This window comes from Xiphophorus hellerii, chromosome 19, assembly GCF_003331165.1.
Source record: "Xiphophorus hellerii strain 12219 chromosome 19, Xiphophorus_hellerii-4.1, whole genome shotgun sequence".
NCBI lineage: Eukaryota > Metazoa > Chordata > Actinopteri > Cyprinodontiformes > Poeciliidae > Xiphophorus > Xiphophorus hellerii.
In genome coordinates, this window is record NC_045690.1 from 250,276 (window position 1) to 267,198 (window position 16,923).

General features: G+C 34.7%; 1 protein-coding gene across 1 annotated transcript in view; it reads right to left on the reverse strand.

Annotated features, from left to right (window-relative positions):
* Positions 1–16,923, reverse strand: part of LOC116709588 (leukocyte tyrosine kinase receptor-like) — a 42,974-nt gene that overhangs the window by 15,365 nt on the left and 10,686 nt on the right. Inside the window, exons 4-13 of the mRNA XM_032548224.1 lie at positions 16,011–16,111; positions 15,741–15,901; positions 13,604–13,698; positions 12,470–12,535; positions 10,820–10,994; positions 9,562–9,712; positions 9,325–9,453; positions 8,281–8,437; positions 6,108–6,293; positions 5,087–5,185 (exon numbers count right to left, since the gene is read on the reverse strand). Of these exons, the coding sequence (XP_032404115.1) occupies positions 5,087–5,185; positions 6,108–6,293; positions 8,281–8,437; positions 9,325–9,453; positions 9,562–9,712; positions 10,820–10,994; positions 12,470–12,535; positions 13,604–13,698; positions 15,741–15,901; positions 16,011–16,111 (1,320 nt within the window). The remainder of the gene's footprint in view (positions 1–5,086; positions 5,186–6,107; positions 6,294–8,280; positions 8,438–9,324; positions 9,454–9,561; positions 9,713–10,819; positions 10,995–12,469; positions 12,536–13,603; positions 13,699–15,740; positions 15,902–16,010; positions 16,112–16,923) is intronic.

Sequence of the window (16,923 nt, forward strand, 5' to 3'; positions counted from 1 at the left end):
TCTGCTAATATTACGATTATTCTGAAAATATTATAATTTATTTATCCTATTGTTATGACTTTATACTAGACTTAGTTTGGCTTTATTCTCATACAACCTTTTTCTGGAAATATTACATTATTATTCTTGTAATATGACTTTGTTATCATACTATTACAACTTTATTCTCATATTATTTTGACTTTATTCTTGTATTACTTCTACAACTTTATTCTGAAAATATTATGACTTTATTCTTGAAATATTGACTTTGTTCTCATATTATTACAACTTTATTTTCATAATTTTAAAACATTATTTTATTTTTTAAATCTTTTTTTCTTAGCCTGCCCCTAATAGTCCGTCATAAACACCAGACCTGTACCAAAGCAAAAGCAGCTTGGAGAAAGTCTGCTGTGTATTAACAAGCTGTGACGTTATTATGAGCTAAACTGGGTGTAAAGTGAGTAGAAATTAGGGATAAAGATGGATGTTAATTTGTTAATCTTAACTATCCTTGGAATCTGAAGTCTGATTTAATGACGGACAGAGAGAAACTGTGTTTATGTGTCTCTTTCTCCAGAATATGCTTGGTGGTTTCAGCTGCATGTTGTTTTCATTGTTTCTCTTCTGGTTTTACATTTTTATCTGAGATGTTGCCCGTTTCTCCGATTGTTTCCTAAACATGACGACAGATGCTCTGAGGTCCAGTGGTTTGGAGTTCCTGTATGAGGTTTTTCCACTCCACAGCTAGCTCAAAAAATGAAAACAGTCCAAAGAAAAATAGTAAAAAAGATAAATAAATGAGTGGTGAACATGGTTTGTGGGAGCTGCAGCGATCAGGTTGCAGAATATTTGAAATCCACCATGACAGCCTGCTTCAAGTGGGGATTAATAGTTATTATATACAAGGATATCAAACAGCTTAGATAACAATTTATTTTGTTTTCTAATTCATTAAAAATTTACTTTGACCCTTTTAATGTGTAAATTGTAGCATTCATAACTTTGCTGTTACCTTTGGGGTTTGTTTTTTTTAAATAAATTCTTAGTACATATTTACAAAATTCTTGAGAAAATCATTTTTGACTTACTTTAAATATAATTCTGTGCACATAAAAAAAAATTATACTTTAATTTGAAGAACATATTGAAATCTTACTGCTTAATGTGGGATTAAAGTTATTTAAGTGGAAATGATTTGTTATTTTATTTTACTGACTGGTTTATATATAATAATATAGTTGTGTTGTCATATAAAAGCACAGATCTTATTATATTTTATAAACAAATGGTTGCATATTAATGGTTAATATTTTTTACCTCTGCCAACAAAAATTATTTTGCTTAAGTTAGAATGAATTAATTTTTATCTTTTAGATATTTAACTGAACTTATCAGTGAATTTCTTTTCATGTAAGCTATACACTGTAAAAAAAACCCTCTAATTTACTGTAAAATATGGGCATATACGGTAAAATCCGTATAGATATGATCAAATTCTGGCAATCACAGACGCAGGTATTTTAGCGTAGATAAGAAACTTTAAAAAAAACATTTTTAAACCGTGTTCTTACTTATTTCAGGGTTTTTGGAGCGTTCATTTAGCATCTTTCGGTCTGCTGTTGGGGTAAATTTGTCTTCAGGGTCATGTTTGAGATGTAAAAAAAATATTTTTTACTTCTAGACTATTTTCTGCACAGTTGTAAACTGCTGCAATCTCCTTTCTGAAGGCTCCAATCAGCTCTCTTATTCTCCAGATGGAAAACTGTAAGATTTTTTTACAATTCTAATGTGAATAAATGTGGATGTGTCCTAATTTACAAAAAATGTCAAAAAATCTGTCTTAAAATGTTTAAATTTCATTTGTTTTTATCTGTTTCAAATAGCCGACACCCTTTGATTGCAATTGCATTGTCTTTTTAAATCTTATTTTGTACCTAATCTTACTATGTATTTTAATTTTATGTTTGTTTTTATGTTAAATTATGTAAAGTGACGTTGAGTGTCGAGAAAGGTGGCTACAAATAAAACTTATTATGTACTGTTATTATTTTATTTAAATGTTTTTGTTCTTTTCTCTAATTTTACATACTTCTGTTTGTTAGTAATGTTTTTTGTATGCGCTAATCTGTGAATTAATAATTATAATAATTTCTAAAAGTCTATTATAATTGAAATCAAATACCCATGTGTCCATTTACTTTACGAAATAAATGGACGCATAAAATGAATATATGTTATATAAATATTTAAAGCGTTTCTGAATATATTTCACCTCTTGCTGCATTTTATAACTAGTCATTTCTTTAAAAATAAATTTCCTCTGAAGGTTAAACTACTAATTGTTTGTGTTGCCTTTATTTGCCATTCATCCCCAGTGACATGCATTCATAGACGTTTTAAATCTAAAATTACAACAAAACAGAGCTTCATTGTTTCTCCACCAACAGAGGGGGAAATAAGCTTGTGTCTTGTGTCGTATTATAAACTTCACCCTAAATTACAGACAAGAGGACAACTGGACCACATGACAGATAAACATATTGGTTTTCAAATTGAATTATCATGATAACGACCCGCTTTTTTTCATATGAGGCGTTTTATGTTGCTGATCCAGTCGTTGTGTTTGGTTGCAGCGCTCAGCAGAACAACAACGTCTTTCAGGGGAGGAAGGACGTCCGTCTGCCGGCGCCGGGGGCAACCGGCTGCACGAGGCCGCGAATTAGCCGACCGCTTTCCTGTTCCTCAGCCGGACTTAATGAGAATCAGATGGCCACCGTTCTCAACATAAAAACATTCGACATACATTCACGCTGCTGCGTGCTTCAGATTTTACTGATAAAATGAGTTTACTTTCACAGGAAAATCTTCTGCAAGGATAAACTTCATATACAAAGTTTATTTTCACATATTGGGACATACAGTGTAAAGCATTTGAGCCGCATTTAGTTGTGTCTGCCATCTTCTCCAAGTCAATCATTCACTCCAAGTCAAATAAATTTAGCGAGTTTTAGATTTTGAACCTAAATGAACACAGACGAACAGGCACACATACACTGCAAAAAGTACTTTTAGGTTCTGATGTTACAGAAGGGATCAAAGTTGGCTCAGTTAATTAAATTTGTCTTCCTTTTTCTAGTCTTACCCCTTATAGAGAAACTTAAAGTGCTATAACTCCTTATTCTAGGCTCTAAAATGCCTTGGACTTCTTATTAACCAATAAACTGTTAATAAAAATTAAACTTTATTCAGTTTACATAATATTTTTTTATTTTACCCCTCAAACATCAAGTTTAAGCTGCACACTGCAAAAACACAAAATCTAACCAAAACATTTGTCTACACTGTAAAACATGTGAGCCGCATTTAGTTGCGTCTACTATCTTCTACTCTTTTAAGTCAAATAAATTCAACAAGTTTTAGATTTTTAATCTGAATGTGTGAGTTTGTGAAAGATAAACTTACAGCAGTAAGTAGTGTGAACTTTTTATTAATTTTAGTTTCAATAAATTAGATTTTAGGTTAGCACTTAAAAAACTGACAGAAGAAAAAGACAGGAGTGGGAACTATTTCCCAGAATGCTTAGCGGCATATTTACTGTATCCTGAGAGGGAAGTCCATTACATTGATCTGACTCTTGCTTGTTATTAAGGCAAATGTTTATTTTAATGTCCTGCTCACTCAAAATGTTTTTGAGCAGAATTCATTGTGACGTTTCAGAAAATTCATTGTCAGATCAGAAATTTTGTTTATGCAATTTGAAACAAGAATTTAAATTATTCTAAAGTAAAATGAGTCGTTATCTTAACTTCATATTGTGAGTAAAAATAATAGAGAAATTTGTGCTCTAACTTGGTGAAGGCAGTTGTTTTCTCGCATATTGTGAAATAATTATTTGGTTTAAGTTTAAACTCACAATTCAAGATTAACGAACTTAAAAAACAATGTTTAGACAACTTGTTTCTTCTTGTTAAATCAACTTCATGAACTTTAATTTCTGAGTTAAAACCAAAACAATTTCTTGTTGACTTAAATTTTATTTTCAATTTAAACCACCTTCAAATGTTTTAGTGTAAAAGAATTCCCAATGGTTCACAGGACTGGTTTTTAATCCTAATTTAACAAGAAAGTTCTTTAAAATATATGCTGGAATAGTCTTTCCATATTCTACAAAGAGTTTTTATTTACAAACCGTCAGTATGAATGGAATTTATTTGGGTTTCTCTGAAATATGCACTCAGATTGGTGGTTTTCCAGGAGAGGATATACAACTGTGATTTATTTTTTTAAAGAAAAAATGTGAAAAAATATACGTAAATATTTTTGTAAAAACTTCCAGTTTTACCCGCTCAATTTCTGTAGTCGCTACACTGCAAAAACACTAAATATTATCTTTTTTTTTACTCGTTCTTAATACACTTGATATAAGGCAAAAGTAACTTTTCTGAGAGATAGAAAAACGTGTTTTAAGTCAATAATTCTTGAATATTAAATCAAAATTGCACTAGTTCCATCGGCAGATTTTAACAAGACATTTTTCTTGTTTAAATGAAAAAATCTGCCAGTAGAACTAGTGGAATTATTATTTAATATTCAAGAATTATTGACTTAAAATACGTTCTTCTATCTCTCTGTACAGTTATGACCACTTTTTTATTATCTCCCAGCATTTCGGACTGAACTTATCTGTAGCTCTGCACTTATCAGGGAACGTTGGCATAATTACAGCTGTAATCACAGAAGACGGGGACCTACGGTCGCCCGCAGTGCCACACAATTTTTAGTTTATTTCCCAGCTTTGTGACATTCTTTAACCTGCTGCCTTTTATGCCAGCTTTGCCTCTGTTTCCACTTACTAATATTTGCAATTTAAGTGTTTCCAGGAAACTCTGGTGAATAAATGCACTCAATATCAACTTATCTCTGCAAGGTTTCGTTGTTAATATTTAGATATGCATTGACTTTATCGCTTTTTATGATTCTGACTCTTCAGTTTCATTTTAGGACAGACAAAAAGAACATAATAAAGAAATAAATAAAAATGAATACTAATTATTATTATTATTATTCTTAGAAAGTTGCAGGATGTCAGTTTGTGTCTCACCTGCCAAAGGTTGTAAGAAAATCTCTCCCAACGGATGAATGAAGGAAACGCCGTTCTGGCCGTCGGCGGTGATGTCATCTGTCAGTGCAGCGTCGCCTCCTGTGAAGAAGAAAGTTCAGATGGTGTGAGACTATTAGATTTAAAATGTAAGCTTCAGTACAGAAGCTGTCGTAATAATTAAACGTCCAGTTTCCATTTCACAACCAGCTTTTGTTTTTTTAATTGTCCCCCTGCCCGTCTCATTTTCTTACAACCGCAAACATTTTCCACCTCTGACCTCTTGGTACATTAATCATTCAGATTAATAATTCTCAGTTCTCCGCTTCCATCTGTTTTATTCCTTTGCTGAATTTTTTTTGCACTCCTTAAACTTTTCCAAGTTTTATGATGATGCAATCAGTAACTTTAATGTTTAATTGTGACATGGAAGGACAGTTTAAAGGTGATCTATTATGCTTCTGTGGTCTATGGCCTATGCAAAACATGTTCATTGCATTTTTTTGCTCAAAATCATTCTTAGATAAAATTTTTATCTGCTTCGTTCTGCATTTTGAGCTGTTTTAGCGCATATTGTTGCTTTAAATCCAAATAAGATGCAGCTGACCACGCCCCCCCAAAATCAATGTTTACACTTTTACATGAAAATAGCTGCAAACAGATGCGCTATTATACAACTGTACATCTTTGAAAAGCATTAGTAGAGCCCCCTGCACAACCAACAAAAACGCAGCAAGTGGTTTCTGGATGGTAAGTTAACAACAAAACACTTCTCTTTTCCAGCAGCCATTGTACAGCGTATAGAGAAACCAGCTGACTAAAAGTCCTGGTGCTCAGGTTGGGTTGCTACTCTGCTTAGGTTGCTAGGCAACGACAACAACTGGGAGGTTTTTGGAATGACTCATTTATCAGACACCAAAAGCCATCGACTGCCAGTCAATAGCTAGGGATTTGAGATGTTTTTATTCATCCGGATGAAAAACGCACAAAACAAAAAAAATACTCAAATAGAGGCTCTGCTCACCTCTGTATCCGCCGCCACCACCTCCTGCTGTGCAGGCTCCTCCTCCTCCTCCAAACCCGCCATACGTTGACCAGCTGAGCTTTGACAGAGCCAGCGGACAGGAAGTCCCGCCCACTGCTCCTTCCACCAGTGATCTGCCGGCGCTCTGATGAAGACTGAGGATGTCCTTCCAACCACCTCCTCCACCTTTCAGGAAACAAAAACCCTTCATGACTCAACGAGTACACCCAAAACATTTACTCAAGTAAGAGTAACAGTACTTCAATATATTTTTACTCAAGTAAACAAAAGTAAAAAATTGCCAAGAGTAAAAAATAATTTAGTAAAAAGGCAAATCAGGTATTAAATAACTAATCAAAACATGTCAATTAATGGTAAAGGATTACATCAAACAAAGCAAAATGTGAAAATTTTGGTATTTTAGAAAAATTATTTACATAAATAACAGCTATGAAATAAATTTTCCAAATCAGTTTCTTTCAATGTAGGAAACTTTAACAAAAACTACAGGTGTCTGTCTGGTGAATTTTTGTTTAAAATATCAGATTTATTCATTCAGTGAAGTTACTCACAGTAATTGAACTCAAGTAAGTGTAGCGATAAATCATGGTAAAATTACTCGAGTAAAAAAATTGCTAATACTTTTTCTTTTTATACAACAGTAATATTTTTGTTGTTGATCAACAAAAACTCAATATTCAAAAATTAGATTTTTAAATATCTAATACTTTAAAAAATCTGCAAAACAACAATAAAAAACAAATAAAAAATATTGTTGTTCATTCAGTGAAGTTACTCACAGTGAAGTAGAGAATCCAGAAACTTTACTCAAGTAAGAGTAAAAAATACAGCAAGGTAAAAAAAAAAAAAAAAATTACAGTTTTTCAAAAAAAATAAATACTCAAGTAGAAGTAACTGAGTAAATGTAACTAGTTCCTACCCAACTCTGAAGGTTTGCAAAATTCGCCTCTTTGTCTGTTTCTACTCCTGGTTAGTGAATGTTTACCAAATCAGCAATGGAGGCAATCAGAGAGTGAGAGTTTTTCTTTCACTGAGGAATCAGCTTCTTTGTGCTTTGGTTGAATAAATGTGTCATAAGAGAAAATTACATTTTATATTGATATAAAAGAAGCAATCATCTTTTTTGAATATATTTCAGCAAGATGTGACCACAAGTTACAGAGCCGGAGCTTTAATTTTTTTCTTTTTTTGTTTGTTTGTCGGTGTGATGACAAAAAAGCATCAGTCACTATTTTCTAACAAGAAACCAAAAACTTTATTTAGCCGATATACTTAAAGAAAAAGTGTTTAACTGTAGCCTTTTTAATAAATTGTAAAAACTTACTGGAGCTGCAGCAGTTTTAAGAAATATCCACTAGGTTAGGCAAAAAAAAATTGTTTCCCCTTTGTGTTTTCTGCTAACTACCAGTTTACATCAAGAAAACAAGTTGTTTAAACTACTGAAGTGGATTAAAACTGTTTGTTTGGTTTGATAAAACCCTAGAAAGGAAGATTGGAATCAAAAGATAAAACAGCAGGAAACTTGAGATCAGTGAAATATGTCAAAAATCAGCAGATTCTGAGAGAATGTGAGCAGAGATGGGTGCATGTGGGACCCGTCTGCTCTTTTACTCGTTTTTACTTTTACTGCATAGGACAATAGAGCAAGGCTGATGCAAACAGGAGAGGCCTTTTCAGCCCAACTCTGTTTGCTCTTCAGTTGCTTTAGTATTTCCCATGCATGGCTCAGCGCTGTGTGTCAGTATACCTCAGCAGGAGCAATATTTAATAATTTATGTAGGAGCATTCAGTCATGCATGATGCAATGATAGCCCAGGATAATGAGACCAAACAGCTGCACAGACTTGAGAAAAACACACAACATGAAGATGAATTGATAAAGTTCAGAGATTGTAATAAAACATTTTTATGTTGTGCTGAAAAGAAATGTAGGAAGGAAGTGGTTGCTCTCTTCTTTGCTCAATATAAGATCTTGGTTGTTTACAGTTCAGGTGTGGATCATCAAAAACACTCAGAATAAATGCAGTAAATGGTTGATTTTGACCCAATGCACTGACCCAGGTTTGTTATGACTGTGGCTTTTCCCTTTTTTCATTTTTCATAACGTTAAATATTTTTAAAGGTATAAAATTCAGATTAATTGGCGGTCTACCTGCTGCTCCAGTCTGACCGTTGGTACCGCGGGCTGCGGTGCTGTTCTCAAACTGCTCTGGAGGCATCTGGTCCAGACTGGACTCCGGGTCCTCCAGGTAGGCGTTTCCTCCCCCACCAGCTGCAATCAGCAAAGGAACCAGCTCACCACCCTCCATCTGGAACAACAAACCAGTAAGTCTACATCTATTCTGCACTGCAAAACATTTCAAGGTGGTTTAACTTGAAAATTAAATTCCACCTACTGCCTGTAAAATAAAGTTTTAAGTCAACAAGAAAACTGTTTTGGTTTTAACTCAGAAATGGAAGTTCATGAAGTTGATTTAACAACAAGAAGAAACAACTTGTCTAAAAATTGTTTTTTGAGTTCATTAATCTTGATTTGTGAGTTTTAACTTAGACCAAATAATTATTTCATAATATACAGGAAAAAATCTCATCTATTTAAAGAGCACACATTTCTCCATTGTTTTCACTCATAAAATCAAGTAAAGATAATGACTTATTTTACTTTAAAATAATTAAAACTTATGTTTCAAATTCCATTAACAAAATTTCACGAATTTTATTAAACATCACAGTGAATTCTGCTCAAAAACATTTAGTGAGAACAGGACATTAAAATAGACATTTGCCTTAATAAAACACAAAAGTCAAATCAATGTAACGGACTTCCATTTATTTGCCTGCATGATCAACATAAAATGTGTGAAAGTTTTATATTATTTGTTTTTAAAAGTGGAACCTGTTAGGTTGATTGGTAACACTTTATTTGACGGGTGGGCATAAGACTGACATGACACTGTCATGAACATGAACGAGTCTTTATGAATATTTATGACTGGTGACATGAAGTGTCATTCAGTACATAATGACACTTTTAATGCAAAGTTGCTCTAAAATTTGCATTAAAAGTCCATTAAAAGTGCCAACTTTGCATTAAAGTGTCATTATTTACAAAATAATACTTTGACGCAGAAAGTAATTTAGAAGTCCACCACATACAAACAATCACAACATGAGAGAGTAAAATGATTTGTGCCACCTTGAAGATGTAGGTGGCTCCTCCACCGCCGCCGCCTCCACCTGCACGCTCCGTGCTGGTCTCAGATCTGCGGTTGTCTTCGATCACAGACGACTCTCCCAGACATATTTTCTGTGTAAGTGGATTTCTCTGCCGTAGGAAGATGAGAATTAGACTTAAGGAGAAGGAGAAGGCGCTGTATCTGGGTCAGCCTGCAGTCTGTCCTCTGAACGGACGCATGTCAGCTTTTCCACTCACCCCGGGGCAGGCGTCCTCTCCCTGGTGTCCCACCAAAATGTGAAGTATTTCTCCTTTTTCCAGGGGAAATATGGCGGAGATAAACACCCCGTGGTTGCGTTTGTTGTGGTTTTTGGCTCCTTTTCCGCCTGCAGCGCCGTACGCTGAGATACTGAGGGAGATCGCAGACACAAAGGGATTAAACTCAGAAAGAAATTACACTTTGGCTCAAACCTAGCAAACAGCTGTGCAGACGATTTCTGTCACAGACACAAAATAAAGAATATTTTACCCTGAAGATTGTCTTAACCTTTTTACCTACAAATACAGAGCATGGGGATTGTGTAATTTAACCTACAAACCTTTTCTGTTCTCCTTTAATTTTTGTTCTTACCTCATGCTTTCTCTCATGAAGATAAGTCTTTAATGACAAATTAGATTTAGTGGAAAACTAGCTAATTATTTTGAGTATGACTAATAGGATCACAGTTTTTTACCTTTAGGTCATTAAAAACAAATATAAATGGTAACAACAGAGTAGAAATCATACTTTTACTAACATCAGTCTTCCATATAAATGGAGAACAGAAGTTTGTGAACTTTTTGGTAACTAATAGCAGTAAATCTGGGGGTAAAATGTGTAGTATAGTTAGGCCTGACATATATATATTCACTTATTAATACTACCAATTATTTGTTTGAAAATCTCATGAAAAAATAAAAAAATCATGGGTAAAATGGGTTATAAAATATACACATAATTAATAGGGATTTAGTTGCAGCACTGATTCTTATTAAAGTATTTTTTTCTATTTTTTTGACTGATTGAACGAAAAAAAAGAGTATTCATAATCTCTTTAATTTATATTTTCGAGATTGAATTTCAGGATTTGAGAGCATCCAGTTGGAGAAAAGTGGAAAATCCTTCACACTCTCATATATCTACACAACATGAAACCGGTGATGTTTTTTCTTTCTTTTATCTTTCTAAAAGCACAAAAACATGTAAAAAAAAAAAAACATAATTATGTCACGTCTTTGGATTTTTTCTTTCCTGGCATCACCTGAAATAAACCCAAAGTGACTCAAACTTTGCCACAAATTAACTCTTAGCCTTAATTTAGGCTAATTTTGTTATGTACATTATTCTAAAAAAGGTAAATGGGTTTGCTGTTGGACCTCAGATTTAAATAAAGTATGTGATGTGTTTCCAATAATAGGAACAAAGTGTTTTTGTGTCTAATAAAAAGATAAATGTTTGTTCTTCATTTTCACTCACTGGTATCGGTTGGTAGCAGGAACCTTCCACATTTGGACTCCTTTCAGGGGGCCCTCCTTCCCCACAGTGACGCTGACGTTTTTGTTCCTGTAGGTGCTGTCGCACTGGGCTTGGGTCGGGCCGTGGGGGCCGCTGGCACCGCATGAGTTAAACCACCACGTCATCAGAGAGACTTCTGTCAATATGGAGAAAATGAACAGCTGGAATCAGCTGGAATATTAAGGACATAATGTGAAAAAAACTGTGGGAGACTTCGGTAAGGTCTTCAGAGAGAACGCAGTGGCGCCCCCAAAAGGGGGAACAGAGGGGGACATGGCAACCACTCGAAAATAAAAATACTAATTATTTATTCTGAACCACCCTGAGTCTAGACTGGCCAACCCTAAGAAGTTTAAATGTTGACCAAAAATCTTTAAAAAATAAAAAAAAATTAAAGTTGCAGCATGTAACTTTCATAAAAAATATAGATTTTTTTTTACAAATTTGTCCAAAATGTCATGACAGTATAGCTTGAGGCAGATAATCTATGAAAATAATTCAGCTGATTGCCTTTGCTCCGTGCTATCTAGAAACAACCAATCAGAGCCAGGAGGCCGGTCTTCGCGTTGTCAATCAGGCGGGAATGTGGCGCTGCTCATTCCCTCCTTTTCTCTCTGCTACGCTGCAGCTTCTTCCAGATAGCAGAGCCTGACATGAATGCTCAGGCTATTCAGCTTGGCGAAAAATGACGGCAGATAAATAGTTTTCTTGTAATATTATGTTGTTTCTCCATCACAGCACATTTAGCAACACTTTTATGAGGTTGATTGACAGCATTAATCAACCTCCTCCTGGATATGATTGGTTGTTTTTGTTTGGGAGCGATGCATTTCACAGCATGTAAGGGAGGAGGAGGAAGAAATCGATCTTTTCATTTGTCTTGTACTCTTTTAACAAACATGTAGAAAACATATTTTTAATAAAAGTTACATAATGCAGCTTTAAGTCGTATTATCTGAAATGTGAGTTCTGTATGTGTTATTCAATATTCAAGCTAAAATGTTAGATTTTGTGAATTCTCCAGGTCACATGTGTCAAACTTAAGGCCCGGGGGCCAAATCCGGTTCATCCTAGCTTTTAATGTGGCCCTTTAGAGTCTAGACTAAACACCAAGTGTGATTAAATATCATGTTATCATTCAAATCAATGCAGTTTTTATCTGTTTACTGCCAAATTATATCAATCAATCCCTCCAGTTTCTTGAGAATTATTGTGGAAATCCACGCAAAATCACCCAAATGCCTGCATTTTTTTGTGCTAATACATTATTGGGAGTTTATTGCAGACTTTTCACAGAAATTGTGAAAAACTTTCTTACTTGTACTAAAAAGCTGCCTCAGCTTTAATTGATGTCAGGTTATAATCCATGATTTATATGCGAGTAAATAAAAAGTAGCATTTATTATTAGTACCACAAAATCCTGGAGGGACTGAAAAGATGTTCAATAATATTATTTAATTTTAAGAATTCACTGACATATTAACAGTTTGTGAACAGGTTTTATCACCACATTCTGGCATCACCGGCCCTTTAAGAGCATTCATGTTCTTGATTTGGCCCAAAACGAAAATGAGTACGACACACCTGACCCAGGTCTTTCCTGTACATACCTGTGACCGACGGCTCAGGAAGCGGACTCAGGAAATCAAAGTCAATTTGCTGCAGCGAGTTGAGATCTGATGAAAGATGAAGAAGAGATATTTTCTGAGTCTTTCTGAGCAGGAAAACAACATGGATGGGTGTTTAATTGTCCTCCGGTCTGCTTTTGCATGCCGGCTTAGAAATCTGCCCACTTAGTAGTGGGAATGTTTGTGTGTTTTTAAATTCGATTAGGAAAACAAGGGCTTCAGATACAAAAACACAGTGTTGTCAAGCACAGAGCAGCAAAAATGTTCAATTTAGCAATATTCAGATTTACTCAGAGGTGGTAGAGTTCCCAAAATCTGAATTTGAGTAAGAGTAGCACTACTTCAACATATTTTTACTCAAGTAAAAGTAAAAAGTCTACTCAAGTACTGAATAACTGATCAAAACAATCATTTAATATTTAAAAATTACATCAGAAAGACCAAAATATAAAGTTAAGTGTAAATTTAGTCATTTTAGAGAAAGTAATTCATATAAATAACAGTTACGAATTAACAAATCTTTCCAAATGAGTTTCTTTCAATGTGAAACTTATTAAACTTTAACAGATAATGCAGAAATTTTACTCAGGGGAGAGTAGCAAAACTTCAAAAATAAAATTACTCAAGTAAAATAAAAAGTACAGTGTAGTAAAAATAGTAATTTTTCCCCTAAAAAATTACTCAAGTAAATGTAACTAAGTTAATGTTATTACCCAACTCTGCAAATGCTTACTGAGGAAAATAATGACTTTTATTTTCTGGTGTCATATATACAGTTGTCCCTTTTTAAAGGTTTTTATCTGCAGTTCTCTTAAATTATGCATAAGCAACAGCAGCCCCTTCACAGCTGAGCATAAAAAGGTTTTGTAAGTGTGGGAATTTAAACCCAGAGTGCAAAAACTCAGAGCGAGGAATGCTAGCACACACTGTTGTCATAATGTGGTGAACGATTCGTAGAAAATCATTTTAGCGCTGGTGTCACAGTCAATCATTAAAACAAGGCGTCAAACTGGAGACTTAACACATCACATTGACTTTATGAAGCACATTTATCATTTCTGAAAGTTTATGCTTTGCACAACCCTGTCATGACAACGGCGGCGTGTTTACGCCTACCTGTTTTGAAGCAGGCCGCGCCGATGGCGATGTTATCAAACGCGAGGTCAGCGTTGGAGTTTCGTCCCCACGCGGCTTTGATGTGGATGTGGAACCTGAAGGAAAGCAGAAATCAGAAAACAATAGAAGCTCTTACAAAGGAATAATTGTAACATGAGCAATGACAGACCAGAAAACAGAAACAGATGACATTTGTCAGATCCCTAGTACTTTGCTTTGTTTTATTATGATTGTGTGACAGTTCAGAACAGTGTCTGCGGCTGACAAGTGGTGGGAAAATGAGACTGTTAGAATGATTATATTGTGTTATCATTCTTACATTAGTAGTTTATATTACTAGGCTGTTTTTAATTGAAAGGTTTAGTGTTCTAACCCTAGAGAAAAGGAACTTGATAAACTGTGTGTAAGACATAACTAACCTTTCCTTTAACTTCGAGCATGTTTTTGCAGGTGGTGTCTTAATCTTCTTTAGGAGATCTTCCTGAGATACTCCTTACTTGTAAAACTGTCTGTGTAGAATTTAGTTTCTGTGTTCCCCCCTCCTTGTTATCAGGATATTCCTCCCCCTGTTAAGATCCCTCTCCCACATTCCATTCACTCCCTTCCCTGCTAATAAAAGACAAGCTCCTGCAGCAGGATGGCAGAACGTACGGTGATCGGCTCGTAGGAGTTGATTCTCTGTGCCTTCCCTCTTGCAAGAGTTTGGTTGAAAACTAAGTAACGTTGTCTGTGGTTCTTTTTATACAGGTTGAAAAAAAAACAACTACCAGAGACGTTGTCTCTACAAGCTTTGAGCATCAAAAGATTAAAGTTTTTCTCTGTTTTTTATGCAAAAAAGCTTAAAGTTGACCTTTAATGCTTCCTTGAACAGGTTAGGATAAGTCTATGGGCGATACAAAACATTTTCTTTACATTTTTTACACAAAATTATTCTTAGATAATGAGACTTTAGTACTTCACAGTTGTTTTAGGGCCTCATGTCACTTTACTTATACAAATAAGCTGCTGGGCACAAGAAAAGGGCCCAGCAGCCCTTGTGAGGTCTTTGTATGACCTCACAAAGATGTGAGGTCATACAACCTCACATCTTTGAAAAGCACAAGTGGAGCCTCCTGCACAACAGACGAGAATGAAGAAAGTAGTTTCTGAATGGTAGGTCAACAACAAAACACTTTTTTTCCAGCAGCCATTGTACAGCACATACAGCTGTAAACCAGCTGACCAAACATATTGGAGGTTGGCTTGGGTTGCTAGGTAACGGTTCTGGGCTCAGCTAGATTTGCTGGGTAACGGGCAGTGTCCATCGAATATGACTTAATAATTGGGAGGTTTATGAAACGGCTTATCAAAAAGTAAAAAAAAACAAACATCTGGTTGGGTGTTTTTAAACACTTTTTTAGAACCGTTTTTAGAAGCAGTCGAGACCCAAATGAAAGTATAAAAACATATAAAATGTGAATTTGGCATAATATGTCCCTTTGATGCTCTGAAAACAGAACAAAACAGAATTCCAGACAGAATTTCAGTCAATAATCCACAAAAAAAATCCAACATTTCTATTAGATGTGATTTATTTCTATTAGCTTTCTTCTTCTTGTTATGATCTTGTGGCGGCGATACAGTAGGCTCTCAATCGACTGAATAAATATTAATTATTAATACCAGGGTCTTCTTCAGTGTATTATAAGCCAGGCTTGGCATTGTTCATTTATCTTAGGTTTTATTAAATTATTGTCTTTTTTAAAGACTTTATAGTTGGTTCTTAGGTATTAATCTTCCAAAAATGCATAACTACCAAGTAATATTTTAACATTTTCTGTCAACTTTAAACATTTTTAACTCAAAAACATGGCAGCCGGCTGGATAACTGTCCTAATGTCCCAAGTACCGGGCTTAGCAAGTTTTCTGTGGGAAACCCTGGATACATAAATGTCTCCATCCATCATTACTTCCATAAACAGTGCACTGTTAACCTGCTGAAAATGCAGGTTATTTCAGACATAGAACACAAAAAAAATCATAATTGGATTTTAGCAAAAAAGAATTTAAATTTAGCATCAAGACGGATGGCGGGACTTGAACACCTGAATTTAATGATTTGGTGAGTGACTAAATACTTTGTTATTTTTCTACATACCCATGATTGAGGTCAGTCACTTCCAGTGCAACTGCTTCCCAGTCATCCGTTGACTGGCCTTGTCTCTCCCAGATAAGAGGCGTATAACCGGTCCCGTTTTCCTCATTGGCAACTTGCAACGAGCCGTTAAACGATCCGTACAAGTAGAGAGAGAAACGCATCTGCACAACCACAACCAGAAGGTGTTTCAGAAATGACTTACAATAACAAAAGAAACAGAAAATAAATGTCTGTAAATGGATGACTTTACAAGTGTTTGGATGTGCTGACCTGGCATGCAGAAGTAGAGATCGGCGGAGGGAAGAAGGAGCTCTGAAAGGACGCTTCTTTAAAGGAACTACTCTCTCTAACCTGCAGGTACAAGAAGTGTCCTGCAGACATACAACAAAATGTCACAATGTGGAATTGTTACCATTTATTCATTCATTTGCTTAAATTATTTAAAAGCAAAAGGCAACGAAAGTGCTGCACAGTTCAATCAGAAAATACAAACACTGCAAAAACACAACATCTTGCCAAGTATTTTTGGACTAATTTATAGTGCAAATATCTTGAAATAAGACAAACTAACTTAAAAGTAGTTTTAAGCAAGATATAGAGGCTTGTTTTAAGAAAATAATTCCTTATTTTTGATGAAAATGTACTTGTTCTATTGGCAGATTATATCACTTACAACTTCCCATGTTATAAGTTAACTTGTCTGCCAGTGGAACAAGCACTTTTTCTTCAATAATAAGGAATTATTTACTTAAGACAAGCCTCTATATCTTGCTGAAAAGTTACTTTTAAGTTAGTTTGTCTTATTTCAAGTGTATTAAGATATTTGCACTAGAAATTAGACCAAAAAAATACTTGGTTAAGATTTTGTGCTTTTGCAGTGTTGACAATAAACAATCACCAAAAAAAGTAAGAGTCAAGGGTTACCCAGAATGAATTACTTATTTAATTATTGCTGTTATTATTTTTAACAGGTATATTAATGCTTCTAAATAGACATGAATATGAAATGCAAAAAAAAAAGTTTGTCCTCTTTTAGTAAACCTGTACCTTGCAGCTTGAGTTAAGCGTTAGATAAATCCTTAAAAATAGTTAAAACTTGTCAAAGAAATGTATTGTCTTCTGACAAAAAGAGGAATGAACGGTGCAGAGAAAATTGGGTCATTTTTGACTGATTTCCTCAGTG